This window comes from Podarcis tiliguerta, assembly GCF_965153285.1.
Source record: "Podarcis tiliguerta genome assembly, chromosome: 2".
Classification (NCBI taxonomy): domain Eukaryota; kingdom Metazoa; phylum Chordata; class Lepidosauria; order Squamata; family Lacertidae; genus Podarcis; species Podarcis tiliguerta.
The window spans coordinates 72471871-72485794 of record NC_139535.1 but is presented as its reverse complement, the minus strand read 5'-3'; the positions used below and the strand labels follow the sequence as shown (position 1 = coordinate 72485794).

At 43.3% G+C, this 13924-nt stretch overlaps 1 protein-coding gene across 8 annotated transcripts in view; it reads right to left on the bottom strand.

Moving 5' to 3' along the window:
* NEURL1B (neuralized E3 ubiquitin protein ligase 1B) overlaps window positions 1-13924 on the bottom strand; it is a 180863-nt gene that overhangs the window by 39854 nt on the left and 127085 nt on the right. For 4 of the 8 annotated variants that reach the window (XR_014508766.1, XR_014508767.1, XR_014508768.1 and 1 more), the window contains exon 1: window positions 10728-11139. The exons of 1 other annotated variant lie outside the window; for it this stretch is intronic. Coding sequence is in view for 2 of the 7 variants with exons in the window: in XM_083430845.1 (XP_083286971.1) it covers window positions 10728-10758 (31 nt within the window). In the remaining 5 variants the exon portion in view is untranslated. Of the gene's footprint in view, window positions 1-10727; window positions 11141-13924 lie in introns of those variants that run through there. 3 more of the 8 variants (XR_014508764.1, XR_014508765.1, XM_083430844.1) reach the window with 1 other exon arrangement.

The following is a 13924-nucleotide window of genomic DNA, read 5'->3' as shown; positions in this document are numbered from 1 at the left end:
CAGCCTTTCACTTTATAGCAAAATGAGAATGGGATACTGTGAGACATGTGTTCCACAAGTGTGATGTCCCATCCCCCAACCCATTTGTTTGTTTCTGTATGCCAGCAAGGGTGAAATAGTAACTCCTTAAAAGTTTGCACAGGAAAACTTAAAATAGGTTCCCCTTGTCCATACCAACTACTGAACTGTGTATTTATCTTAGTGTTCCCCATTCTCCACTACACCACTTCACCAAGTTCAAGCCTCTCTGTCCTTACTAATATGTAGCCAACTTTTTGAAGTGTGGTAGTGCCCCTTTTATTGAAAGATCAAGGGTAACTTTCTGTTCGTCCCCTGTAAATTGAGTAATTGATTAAGATTAGAGTCAGGGCCTTGCGTACAAAACAGACATAAATCACAAACTTTAAAAAATGGCCTTGTAACCACACTGTTTAAATATCAGGCAAGGAAGATAAACATGGGTAGAATTACTTCATTGTGCCCTTCTTTCCAGTTTAAAACCTTGGGTATTTTTTCATTAATCTTTGGCTTGTCAAACTCACATTCAACAGGTACTCAGAGGCAAAGTAAAGCAATTTATATTTTCCAAAAAGCTGAGACACAATGGAAATTATTCTGCCTGGAGATTGTAATAGGATTACGTCCACTGTTACAGCATCTGCATTTCTTGAGAGTAATTCACTTCTTTGGGCCTATGCTATCGTCTTAGATTTTGTGACGAAACCAATTGCGATCTCATTAGCATTACACATTGCTTTGAAATTAAGCCTTCATTTTCAGGTTAAGAATAAAATGAGAAATGGGAGAATATAAAGTTTTTGTGTGGTTCCTTTTGTGACAAATACCAACATAAGAGTCCTTGAAGAGCACCTTAAAGGCTGGCAAATGGATTGTGGCACCAGGCTTAACCAGGAGCCAGCTTCATGAGATGCAACAAGTGGACAATGAACAGCTTGTGAGTGGAAGGCTGCCTTCTTGCAGAACATTCCCCGACAGAGATTGCAACACTGCAGCAAGAGGACAACTGCTCAGCAGACTGGCGCTTGCAGAAATAAAATAAAACCACAACTACGTAATCCTGGCAGAAAGAAGCAGAACAAAAGCAGTAAATAGATAAATCCAATTATGAAACTAAAGAAGCTGATGCTTTAGACAACACTAAAATGGAAGCATTCTGAATGACCTTTCTACAGTAAGGTATAGTTTTATCCAGTATATGAACCTGATCTCACACAATCCTGCAAAAAAAAAAGCTTCCTGCAACTGTAATCTGCTAAATTATCATGGTATTGGGGTGGGGATTTCTCCTGGGTGGCTGTAACCCATATTCAAGCAGTCTAGGAAAAAGGTCTTGACACAATCAGATTCCATTTAGGAGTCCCAAAAAGAGGAGGAGGAAGTAATCCGCTCATTCAGAGAACGAATAGGAAGCAAAAGACTATTGGGGGGGGGGGTGAGCTGTAAGGATAGATTGAAATTTGACATTGAGTTACATGCCTCTTTCAGGGAAACCACATGCGAAAGGAGACTGGGCTCCTTCAGTCTTTCATGATTGTAAGACAGACTTCAGCAGGTGAGACTTGCTGAGAAAACAGATCCTGATAAAACTGCCTCTTTTACACAGCCATGAAAGGTCATAGGTCACTGCCCTCCTCTGCATCTGGTTCACCCCAAAGATGTGTGTCCCCTCAAGGTAAAAATTCTCTGAAAATTAAGGAAGGCATTTGGGGGTGAGGGAAACTGGCAGTGGCAAAATACAGTGTGGGTAATCATCTAAAAATATAAAGGCTGCAAACTCACAAGTGTTCCATGAATAGTGCCCCCTCTCCTTTTTGCCCTGTCCTATTGGATAATAAATAATAATGAATATTGCGGCAGCTTTCTTTTCATCATGACTCACACCCATCACATACCTTGCCACCTTGTGCTCCCAATCATACCAGCCTCTTATTCTAATTATGAATCTGGACTCAGGCAACTAAAACACCAAACAGACACACAAAGGGAAGAATGGAGCGGAGAGCCCCTCGCCTTTATGGCAATGATGCAACAGGCCCTGCTGACACAGAACTAGTTTAATTCATGAGTGCTGCCAAATAGCAAAATGTTCATTTCCATCTTTGATTGGAAACTTTGATTGGAACTGATTTGCAGGCAGATTTTTAGAATACGAACAGGGATGTTATATAATCTTCCAAATGAATCATCATCACCAGTCACATTAGGGTTTACATTTTCAAACAAAAAAAATAATTGCAGAGACCTAACATTATCTAAGTATTTGAGGACTCTTGATATCAACATTACAATGGTAATTTCAGAAAACATTTTTAAAATGTATGAATAATCAATGGGCTAGAATAATTTGCATGCTGCGAGACCTTGGGTGTAAAAAGGGAACATCCAACCAGTGAGCAAGGCTGTGTACACACTCCTGTTTACTCTGCATCCAGCGCACTGCCATGGGTGGTTATTTATTGTGTTGTTTCTTAAGAAACATTGCATTTTGCTCCAAACCAGCTTCAATCCAAATTGAGAAGCTATGTTTTTAGCTGGTAATAGGCACACAAGCTACAAAACAGACTGAAGACTAAAAACTACGTACATTAGAAAGAAAGCCATGTATTCAAGGTATTAGCCAACTCATGGCATCTTCTCACACATTTTGTAATCAGGTACCCTTACCATATTAAAAAAAACAAAAAAACAAAACCCCCACAGATGCTACATTCCAGAATCAACTGAGGTGGCTTCACATGTGTGTAATTTATTGGTGTTCTTTTCAAAATGCAGTGACACGTTCAGTTCCAAACATTTCCCCATAAAGCTGTATGGTTGATTCAGTCTGACGTCTTGAGTCCCCACCACTGCCCCCTCCATTTCCCTGATTGAAGTTAACCACTTTATCCAAACAAATTAAAGGAATTGTGTATGCTCCTGTCTCCAATAGTTTGCAGCACTCTTCCCTGATTTATACCAGTACGTATCTTATACCATAAAACAAATCTCGAAGTCCAAACATTAGCTGAGAGGTCAACTAGTACATTTTGCAGTTTGTGCTTGGGACAGCTGCTCAGATTATACCTGCATGCCTTCCCTTTATTCTCTAGAGCTGTTCAATACCACCTATCCCACTGACTTTCAAGCTATCCAAGACAGGGCACCTGAAGTACATACGCTCTGCCTATATATTATGGGCCTCCTTTTTGAATGAGGTTCAGTATAGGGGATTATTCAGCAAATGTTTCTCTAACCCACCCCATGCAAACTGGCAAGTATTTCAGCTCCTTCTGGAAATCCAGAACACTCTCTCTCAGGCTACCTAATAAGGAGATGAGAGGAACAATTAATCTAAATGAACAAGTCAGAAAATGAGTGCTATCTACTGTCAACCATAGATGATGCCACAAAGGACGATGGATGAGGGATGAGGGGGATAGCAGATTGTAGATGGTGTGTGAACTTACGCCACAAAGAACAGATGGCTAATAAATTATGAGCAATATTGAGCAATAACTAAAGATAATATTGGCCATGAAATCAGAAGAGACATATTCTGTGGATTATCCTCAAGATGATTCGGTATGGTCTTGTTTAGTTTTAGGTGGATTGCAGGAAATAGTTGGGAATTCTTTGAGACATTCAATAAATAAAAGAGAAGAAATCTTAAGTACTGAAGTTGTGTTTTGATGCCCAATGTTATGTTATGCACATGACCTAATATAGCTGCTTTGAAGTCTAATCACAGAAAGAAGTGTCTGGATTCTTTTGTTGCAATAGCAATCCCCAAGGAACATTTAACACACACACAACATCTTTAGGATGATATCCTGTTGTCTGGTTATGAAACACAATATAAGTACCATATTTAAGTGGCAAAGCAGAGAAGGTGATAATTAAACGTGCACTAAGATAGCTCATTGAGGGGGACCAAAAAGCTTTAAGGAAGAAAAGGTGAAATGAATGTCAAAGGGGAATCTCAGAGCATAGTGAGACAAGATCCACCTGTCAATGAAGAGCAAGCAATCAGCTAATTTAGATAAGGGGAAATTAGCTCCAAACCATAAAGGGGTATCATTATCTACAAAGCCACTGAAACATCACAAAATGATAGGCTGGCATGTTGCTTATAATCCAGCAACGTCAATTCTGACTCTCAGCCAGCTTTTTAAGTCAAAACAAGTCTTACCCATTCATTGCAATGTTGCACACCAAGTTTATCAGCTGTAGGAAGTACAATGCTGTAAACGATATGTAAGTCATTACAGTGAAATGGCTGAGCCCAAACATATAGCAGACTTCCTTACAATGCAAGCTTAAACCCATTTTTATTATAATTTAACTATGGCAGCATATTTTATCTATTCCCAGGTGAAAAAGCTATTAAGATGCATTAATATGGTCATCCCACAATGGTTTTTCACCACTCTCCCCCTCCCCCACACTCCACTAGGGAAAACATCCTAGCCCCATGGGTTTTCCAAAAGGATGGAATGGGAATCATACAGCAGTGAGCTGAATCAGCTGTCATATTAAACTAATGTATAGTTTATTGTGATAGGAACAAATGGATAAAGCTTTGGGCTCATGTACTCTGCCCCACTTCTCCTCCAGCTCAGCCATGAGAAGGCGATTAGAAGTTTTTGTTTTAATCTGTTATTACCTGCCCTTTGTTGTTTCATTCAGACCCAACAAACTGTCCCTAATATTAACAATGGTTTGCTTGAAATCAGTCAACTTCAAGCATTGGGCTTTGAAGCTGAACAAACCATAATTAAGACCAACAATGAACTCTCATGTTCAGAAACAATGCTAAGCTGTGGTTAACCAAAACCACAGGGGTGTTTTTTTTTTATCTCCTCACAGCCATTCCAGAGGAGGAGAGGGAGCATGTGAGCCTAATGCTCCCTGTGGCTCACATCCATCACAATAAATCATGGCCCACTGGGATATCTGAGCTGGTTCAATGTAGGCACCAACCAAGCCAACCTCTCTGCAGGGGGAATGCTAAAGTTATGGCATCACAACCATCTCTTGGGTTGCCACCCACTTTGCTTCACATAGAGAGCTTCTGCAGATGATCTCTGTGGAATGACAGGTCAATATAAAACAGGAACAAAAATAGATGATTAAGGAATGGCAGTAGCTTCTTTGGAGATCAAAAGAAAGTATAATCTAATACAGAGTTCAATCTTTGGGTGAGTTATCCTAGGCAAGTCCCAATTTGTTAGTGTGCTATGTAAGGACTGTGGCTCAAGAGATGCATAATACGAGAAGTTTCTTTGGCAAGTGGGAAAGGATTATACCTGCAAGCTTTTAGATAAAAACAATTTTTACCACTACAGAGGGTTAAAAAAAATGTTTAAGTAGCACATTAACTCTTGCATTCAAACCTTTCATAGTGATTTATCAATACATGTATAAAAATGGTATTTCATTAGCCCTGCTGTATTACTCATTCCAGTACTGTGGCAATGTCCTTAACATGTTCAATGTCTGTATCTTTGCTGTGTTAACTATCAAAATGCTAGCCATGATAACAAAATAAGATGCTTCCTAAAAGCTTTTCTGAATGTTAAGAGCAGAATGGGAATAATAGCTTTCTAATTTAAGGCAATCCTGTCCACCCATAAGTAAACCCCAGTGAGTTTATTGGTGGCTTACTCCCAAGTAAATTGATAAAGGACTGTGGTTTAAGACCCAAGATTGAAATCCTATACTCACCTCCCTGGGAGTAAGCCATCACTGAAAACTGAGCTTTATATTTAGTAGGAATGTGTAAGACTGCACTGCAAAATGCCTTAAAAGGCAGAAATTGAACTTCCATTTCCCCCCAATATTTCTCATTAAAAGCTACAGTATCTAAGGAATACAGAGGAATGTTGATTATTTGGGCTTTTTCCATGATGTAAGTGAGAATGGTCTGTCTGGACTTTCTCTGCATGGAATCAGAATAAAACTCTCTCTTCTGCAACTTCAAAAAAGTTCTAATGTAGAATTCAAGAAAACAAACAGAAAGTAAAGTCAGCAAGGAGCTTTGATGCATCAAATAAACATTTCGCTTAAGTGCTGGGTGAATATTAGTCTGGTTTATCCCAGCTTTGCTACAAACTGTTGCTACTGTGATGACTGGGCAAAAGAATTTTCTTTTGCTTAAACAAGAAAGCATCTGCTGACGCAATATAAAGAAGAGCCCTTCAAGCTTCTGTAGATGGGGAGATGAAAGATTCCTAAAGAGACTGGGACAGTCATATGATCACCCTAAACACCCCTGGCATTTTCAAATGGGAATTAGCCCAAGAATTTAAATATGCACAGAAGAATCTTTAGTTCTCCAGCAACTGTTGTGGAAGAATATTAAGACATTCCGTGTTCCAGAATGGAGGAACATCACTTGTGCAACAAAATATAATATAGGCATAATCCTACATATCCACAGAACGTGCGACATAATTGCCACATTTCAAGCTTTAAAGATTCTATCATTTCAATGTAAATCAACCTCTTTCTCCACAATTTTAAATACTGTATGTAGTAATGTGTTCTATATTTCTCCATATCTTACTCCTAAGAGTATATCTAGCTTGAAAAATATGTTTTTAACAGCAATCCTGGCACAATGCAATTTCAAGTTGAATGGAGCTTTAATGATGCAAATGTTTTTAAAAGACCCATAACAAAATAACATACCATATTTTGCACTCTATATGTTATAAATTCTACAACTTCCCCACAGCAAAGCGAGGAAAATAAGATTTTTTACTACTAGGAACTGCTCATACCTAAATAAAAGTTTTATGTAACTTCCTGCTCATTATTAATATACTATGTTAGTTCTAGTAAAAAAACACACACACACATAGCACTGTAGGTTAAACCACAGAGCCTAGGACTTGCCGATCAGAAGGTTGGCGGTTCGAATCCCTGCGACGGGGTGAGCTCCCGTTGCTTGGTCCCTGCTCCTGCCAACCTAGCAGTTCAAAAGCACGTCAAAGTGCAAGTAGATAAATAGGTACCGCTCCGGTGGGAAGGTAAACGGCGTTTCCGTGCACTGCTCTGGTTTCGCCAGAAGCAGCTTAGTCATGCTGGCCACATGACCCGGAAGCTGTACGCCGGCTCCCTCGGCCAATAAAGCAAGATGAGCGCCGCAACCCCAGAGTCGGCCACGACTGGACCTAATGGTCAGGGGTCCCTTTACCTTTTAAGTGGCTATTGGCAAGGAAGAAAACTGATGTGTATGTTACACCAAAACACTCAGACTCAGAGTAGAATCCAATTAAATACCAATGTGTACAAGTAATGAGCTTTTGTAATTGCAAAAGTGGTTCTGTGCAATTCCAATTGCACTCTGTAAAGTGTGGGAGCATGAGAAGACTCTGCTAGATAAGAGCACAGGTCCTTCATGAGTCAAGGATGTTAAACTCCCAGCTATTAACATTAATGTTTGTGTAGGTTGCTCTAGTCGAAAGCTTGCTTGATAAAGTTAAGCGGCTTAGCTTAGCAAAATGACAGAAGTAGCCTTAATAACCTCTTAACCTTTCTGCATGGCACAAAGCTGCTTCTCATTGCTTTCCACATCAGAAGATGCAGAGCCCACCACCCTCCTGAGTCTCTCTTAGTTAATGGGTATAATCATCCTCCCTCCCACATGACAATAACATGTCTAGATCAACCTGACAAACAGTTTGCAGATCCTATGTTTTCAATGGCTGCAGAGATGCCTATCGGGTTGTCTGTGGCTCTTTCAGTTGGTGGACTTGAAGTTTCCATCAAGTCTGTACCTAGAATGGATTGTGATCTTGCTTTTTGGCTATTTTGTAAACTCTACAAATTGAGGCAAATAATGTAGAGCAAGGTGAAAATGAATTTGACCCTTTGGATAGTAGAAATACAGGTATGTGTTTTAAATATACATACATTTATATCTTGCCCTCTCTCCAGATGTTTTGGGTGACATGCATGGGCCTCCTCCAACCTTTAACCCCTCAGTGACCCTGTGAGGGAGGCTGGGCGGAGAGACAGTGACTAGCCCAAGGTGCACATATTTCTGTGATGCATATAAGCATGGCTGCAGCTACAGTTTTCAGACAAAAGCTTCTCTTTCTTGTCCCAGTATTTCATGCAGGGTTCTGAGGTCTGGTACATATTCCAGTGGGGCAGCTACTATACAGATGAATTGCTATACAGGTGAAATTTCATCTTTGTAAAATCAAGTGCTTGACTGATAAAATAAGTAATTTATTTGGATGTCTAATCAAGTCCCTAAGATGAAAGAAGAATAGAAATAAACTGTAAAGTAGAAATAAAGCATCACTTTTTAACTCCAACGAGCAAAATTAAGCCCACTTTCAAAGGTTTTGTAGGGCTGCAAAGAGAATTTCAGACTAGGGCTTTTATGCTCCTCATTATAGAAAGGGAACTTCATAATTGTGTTGTAGGACAGCCACAGTTCAGCAGCGTGCCTCCCAGGCTTTATAAGGCAGCCAAGTATACTAAATACGACATACGGTATAAGGAAGAACAAGAGAGAGAAAAGGGAGACAGCTGAAGACACAAGCTCACAGGAGCTCTGAGCAGTAATTCAATACCGTTAATTCTTCATCAACCAACTGTTCTCATTGCCCACTGACAGGGTTGAAGGGAGGAGTCGCAATTACAAACTTGCAAGCAAAAAGAGGGGGGGGGTGGATTTTATTCTCATTATATCAAAACAATGCTGGCTGGGGAGGGCACCTTTATTTTAAATTAAGTCATTGAATGCACCAAACAGGTTTCAGATGTGGTTTCAATTTTCCCCCTTTTTGAGTCACAAAGAAGAAACTACATACAAAGTCTTCAAAAAGCAAAAATAAAGGCCAATACACTCGGAAATTTCACAATGAGAGGCAGCGGCGTCTCTTCAATTCAGTCACATAAATGGCTTTTTCAGCCAGAAACAGAGTTTTGCCTTCTTTTGTTGTACTTGCAGGGGACCAAAAGACATCCCAGCTGCTGCTCAAGTTCATTGTTTTTATTTCAATTTCTTGGGGGGGGGGGCACAGCAGACCCTGAAAGGGCCTGAGTTTTGAAAAGCATATTCTTTCCCTTCCACAGAAACAGGGGTTAAAAGAGGGAGCAGAACAATTCTTCCTAAGAAAACAGTCTGCTTCGAAACGGACTGGTTCTACCGCCAGCATGCCACTTGGCTATGGAACAAAAGCCATCCGTTCCTACATCTGTCTCCTCTCACTCATGCCTGGTCTGCCAACCGTGCCCACTAAAAAGGCAACAGGTCCTCTTCTTCTTTGCATCCCCAGCCCTCAGCTTGTCAAAGTTCTTCCTCATTCAATTCCAAACATTTTACATTTGGAAATCCCACTGACTGACCACTTGAGACTTATTCAGGAGCACAGCTCTTGAAATGCATGCACCCTATGTTTCCTACATATTTGCATATCACAGTGTATAAAGTGGAATAAATTCACGGGATACAGGTTTTTAATTCCCATCAAATCAGACGCAGATGTTTCATGTCAACATTTTAAACGCACAGCTCTTTCCACCGAAAGAGCAGCTTCACCTTACACACCAGTTCAGACCACGGGTGCCTTTTTCGCCCTGCACTGCCTATTGTGAGCAGCAGAAGGATCTTTCCCTGCCCTACAAACCCCTAGGTTTTAACTGGAAATGGTGGGGACAGAACATGGGAGAGAGAGAGAAGCCACATGCATGCAAAGAGCTTCTCTACTATTGTGCTATGGCCACTCCCCCTTTCTGACGCTGTTGTCCTATGCCCACTTTAAGCACCAGGTAAGTGTGCAATAATACATCAGGCTGCACACGCATTTTTTCTTTCTTTTTTTGCCACTTCCTTGTCTGACCAAAAAGGGATTGCCTCTGAGCACCTCATAGCCCCACCTTCGTTCATTACAGGGTCCTCCTCCCCAGAACCATAAGCTGCAGAGAATCGAAATGTCGCTATGAATCATTAGGCTCAAATCCTTACCATGAAATAAGATTCAAATTTTGAGCTGGGGGGGATCATTACTGAAACAGATATTCTTTTTAAGAGAAATCAAGAGGGAAATGGGGAATCCGCAGAAACAAGTTCTCCTCTCCTAAGCCCCCATATCTTCAGTTAAAACCTCTCATACTTAATTCAGCAATACTACCCGGATTTGACAGCTTGCCACAATCAGAGCGGAGGATGGACCGGTATGTCAGAGGTATCTTGTCCTCCGGCAGCAGCAGCAGCAGCAGAAACAGGGAGTGACAGAAAGCAGCACGTGCAGGAAGGGAGGGGAGGGGGCGAGGTAGAGAAAGAAAAAGAGAGAAGAGACATAGAAACTGCCATTGCTGTTTGCACTAACAAAAGAGAGCTGCAAAAGCAGCCGGGGCAATGGGACCAGGGCACACACAGATAAGCTGCTTCCCAGGAGGTGGGGCAGTTTCCCCGCTCTCTCACACACACACGCCCCCCCCCCAAAGGCAAAAGAAGGTGCCGGGGGACAGCGAGCTCGCCCCCGCCTTTCCCCAGAAGACACGCGGGAGCAGGTCCCCACCGACGACCGAGCGGAGGAGGAGGAGGTCATCCTTGTCTAACGGCTCCGTGAGAAAGCTCTCCTCCGAAGACGCGCGAGGAAACCCGGAGCCCGCCCGCGCGTCTCCGGCTCCGCGACCTCGGCAGGGATTGTCGGAGGCAGCGGCAACCGCCCTTCGACGCCCCCCCCCCCGGCAGCCGCGCTTACCTGCCAGGGTCTTGTGCACCGTGTTGCCCATCACTGCTTCATGCACTCACGCCACGCGGAGGGGCTGCTCGGCGGGGCAAGGCGCTCTCGGAGCCCGGAGCTGCGCGGCGGCGCTCCGAGGGGCCATTGACCGGGGCGGAGAGGGAGGGGGGCCGCCGCCAGCTCCGCTGGCTCGGCTGGGGCTCGCGAGTCTCCCCTGCGCTTAACCCCGAACCAGGCACTGAAGCAGCCCCGGCGAGTCAGCAGCGCCCCCAGCTCCCCGCGGCCGGGGCCGCCTCCGGAGGGTTGGCCGAGGGCTCGGAGCCCAGCCCTCGTCTCCGCCCAGCCGGGGCGGAGCCCGCCATGCACGCATTGTTTGAAAGTTGGCAGTAGCCAGCCAGCCGGCCTGCCCAGCCTACGTAAGGCGGGATTGAGGGCGGGGGCGGCGACGCTGGAGGGAGGCAGGCAGCGGGGGCGCCTGTGCGGTCACAATGCGCGCGGCAGCAGCGGGAGCGGGTCCGGGCAGAGGAGCATGCCCACGAGTGGCCCTCTAAAGCGGGCTGGGGCCCTGCTTGCGGGTAGGGGCAGCCCGCTTCCAAGCAAGTGAAAAGGAGAATTGCACCCCCCCCCCAACTACGGATATATGTATGTAGGAGGCAGGTGGAAGGCGTCGAGGGGGAAAGGCAGTGCACTGTGAATGGCTTCGAAGCCAAAGGCAATGGTAGAATGGCTGAGAGCTGGAATGTGCTCAGAGGTCACCCAGCCCACCCGCATCCCTGAGGCTGGATCAGCGTCAACAGCCCACTTTGTACATTTCGACTACACCTCCTTACCGAAGCTCGTGGCTAGGACGCCAGCTTTAGGGCGCTTCTACAACGCGCTGCAACCCTCCATCCTGCCAGCGTTGGTGTGCTCTTTAAGCACACCTGAGCCTTCGCCCCGCTAAATGCTACCCACGTGGTCCTTGCTAACCTTGTGATCCCCCGCCCCCTACTGCATGCGATATACAAACAACGCGTCGGCGTCTGCAGGAGAGAATCAGCTTTGCAATTCTGCAACACAATTCTGGCTGTGGTTGCCAGAAGCTCAGAATGGTTGGTGACAGGTGGATCCCACTTGCTTCATCGTTGACCACAACTGTACATCAGGTGTGGATGCACCACAGATTTTGTATTAGGGCATTACAATATTGGCAGTTTGATTTCAGATCCTTTTCTTAATTATTCCCAACTTGGGATTTTCCTGCTGCACACTGTGTCAGCATATCCACCAACCTACAGCTCACCACAGCACCAAGGTCTCTTTCCTGGTCAATGCCACCAGCTCAGACCTTCCCCAAAATGTATTTTTGGGGGGTTGGTATTGTGCATCCCTTTACAATACTTGCATATCAAAACCCATTTGCTTTTTTAATGCTCATCCTCTCAGTTTGGAATTGGAATTGAAATTATGTTAAGGACTTGGAATCCTTAAGAACATAACTAGTCCTGCTGGATCAGCCCTATATCCACCTAGTCTGGCATCCTATTCTCACAGTGGCCAACCAGATGCCTATGGGAGGCATAGAATTGTAGAGTTGCAAGGGACCCCCAGGGTCATCTAGTCTAACCCCCTGCAATGCAGCTACCTTTGTAAAACCATTAGTATACAAGCATAGCAAGAACAGTTTTCTTCAGTGGAACTAAGTATGAAGAATACAAAAGGGGTAGAATTTAAGAAAGGCTGAAAGCTGATAGAAGTTCCCTGTTCCCTGTTAGGCAGCTGGGTGATGATTTGAAAGGCTGAACATTATGTAAGCTACATAACCATTAGGTAAAATAATGGCTTCTAATTCCAGCAAATCAAATGTATCTACTGTGACTATTAAAATATACTCTGGGAAGTCATTTTATTCAGCTGCCTCAGATTATACAACAGATCTTACTACTTTAGTCTTCTTCTAAAAATGTGACAAAATATCTAGGCATATGTAGAGTCTCCCAAACCTTACAGGTTGTTGTTTTTTTACTGCAATAGTTAACACCACAGTGGCGTATGTGTTTCTATGAGCCTGCTGCTTCCTTTATTCAGTCAAGGGTAATTTTGCCCCTCTATTATTCTCTTGAGTCATTCCTAGTAAGGTCAATTTCAAGGATGTTTACTCCTGAAATGTGAGTTTCTTAGGAGTTCATTGTGAAATGATTCTCCTGTTTTGTATAAGCACACACTTAGCTGCCATTTTCAAGCATTCTTACTTCATGGAGCTGCTTGATGCCTAGTTTCAGGCTGTCCTAATGTGCTCCAAGCTCTGCGACCCATCCATAAGGCTGACTGCAACACAATTATAATACAAGTACAATATTTTTTGTGAATTTATACTGCACTCAAGATGGGGCTATTCTGTGCATATTATTCTCATAGACAAAAACCTTGATGTATAGGATCACAGGTTGAAAGTTGCCTTTTGTGCTCTCTTTATACAACCACCACCACCCCTTAAACACCATAGGTTTATTAAAATATAAGCTTAGGTGGTACCCCAGTATTATGCATACACATCAGTGATAGTCATGTGGACGGGCACCTCCTCCAGACTCATCTCCAAGGATCTTTTGGCTGTTTATTTAGCTAGCCATTCATATGGGCATTCAAAAGAGACAGAGAGAAAACTACCTAGGGAAAATAAACCCAACCCTGTTACTTTGGTCTGTTGTATAATGTGTATCAGGTTCCTATGTATGTTTACTCAGAAGTCCTGCTTCATTCAGCAGGGCTTATTATAGGATGTGTGTACATAGGTCTGCAGGTTTGTAGCACAATTCTGTGCTTGCTTCCTTGGAGCTTAAGTCTACTTTGTTCAATTGAGATCTGAATGCAGCTCTGTACCTCAGGTTACAGACGCTTCAGGTTACAGACTCCGCTAACTCAGAAATAATACCTTGGGTTAAGAACTTTGCTTCAGGATGAGAACAGAAATCGCGCCGCGGCGGCACGGCAGCATCAGGAGGCCCCCATTAGCTAAAGTGGTACCTTAAGAACAGTTTAAGGTTAAGAACAGACCTCCAGAACGAATTAAGTGCTTAACCTGAGGTACCACTGTATAGAGAAGTTTTAAATGTTTTATTGTGTTTTTAATATCTTGTTGGGAGTTGCCCAGAGTGGCTGGGGCAACCCAGTCAGATGGGCAGCATATAAATAAAAATTATTATTATTGTTATTGTTATTGTTATTACTCCTGT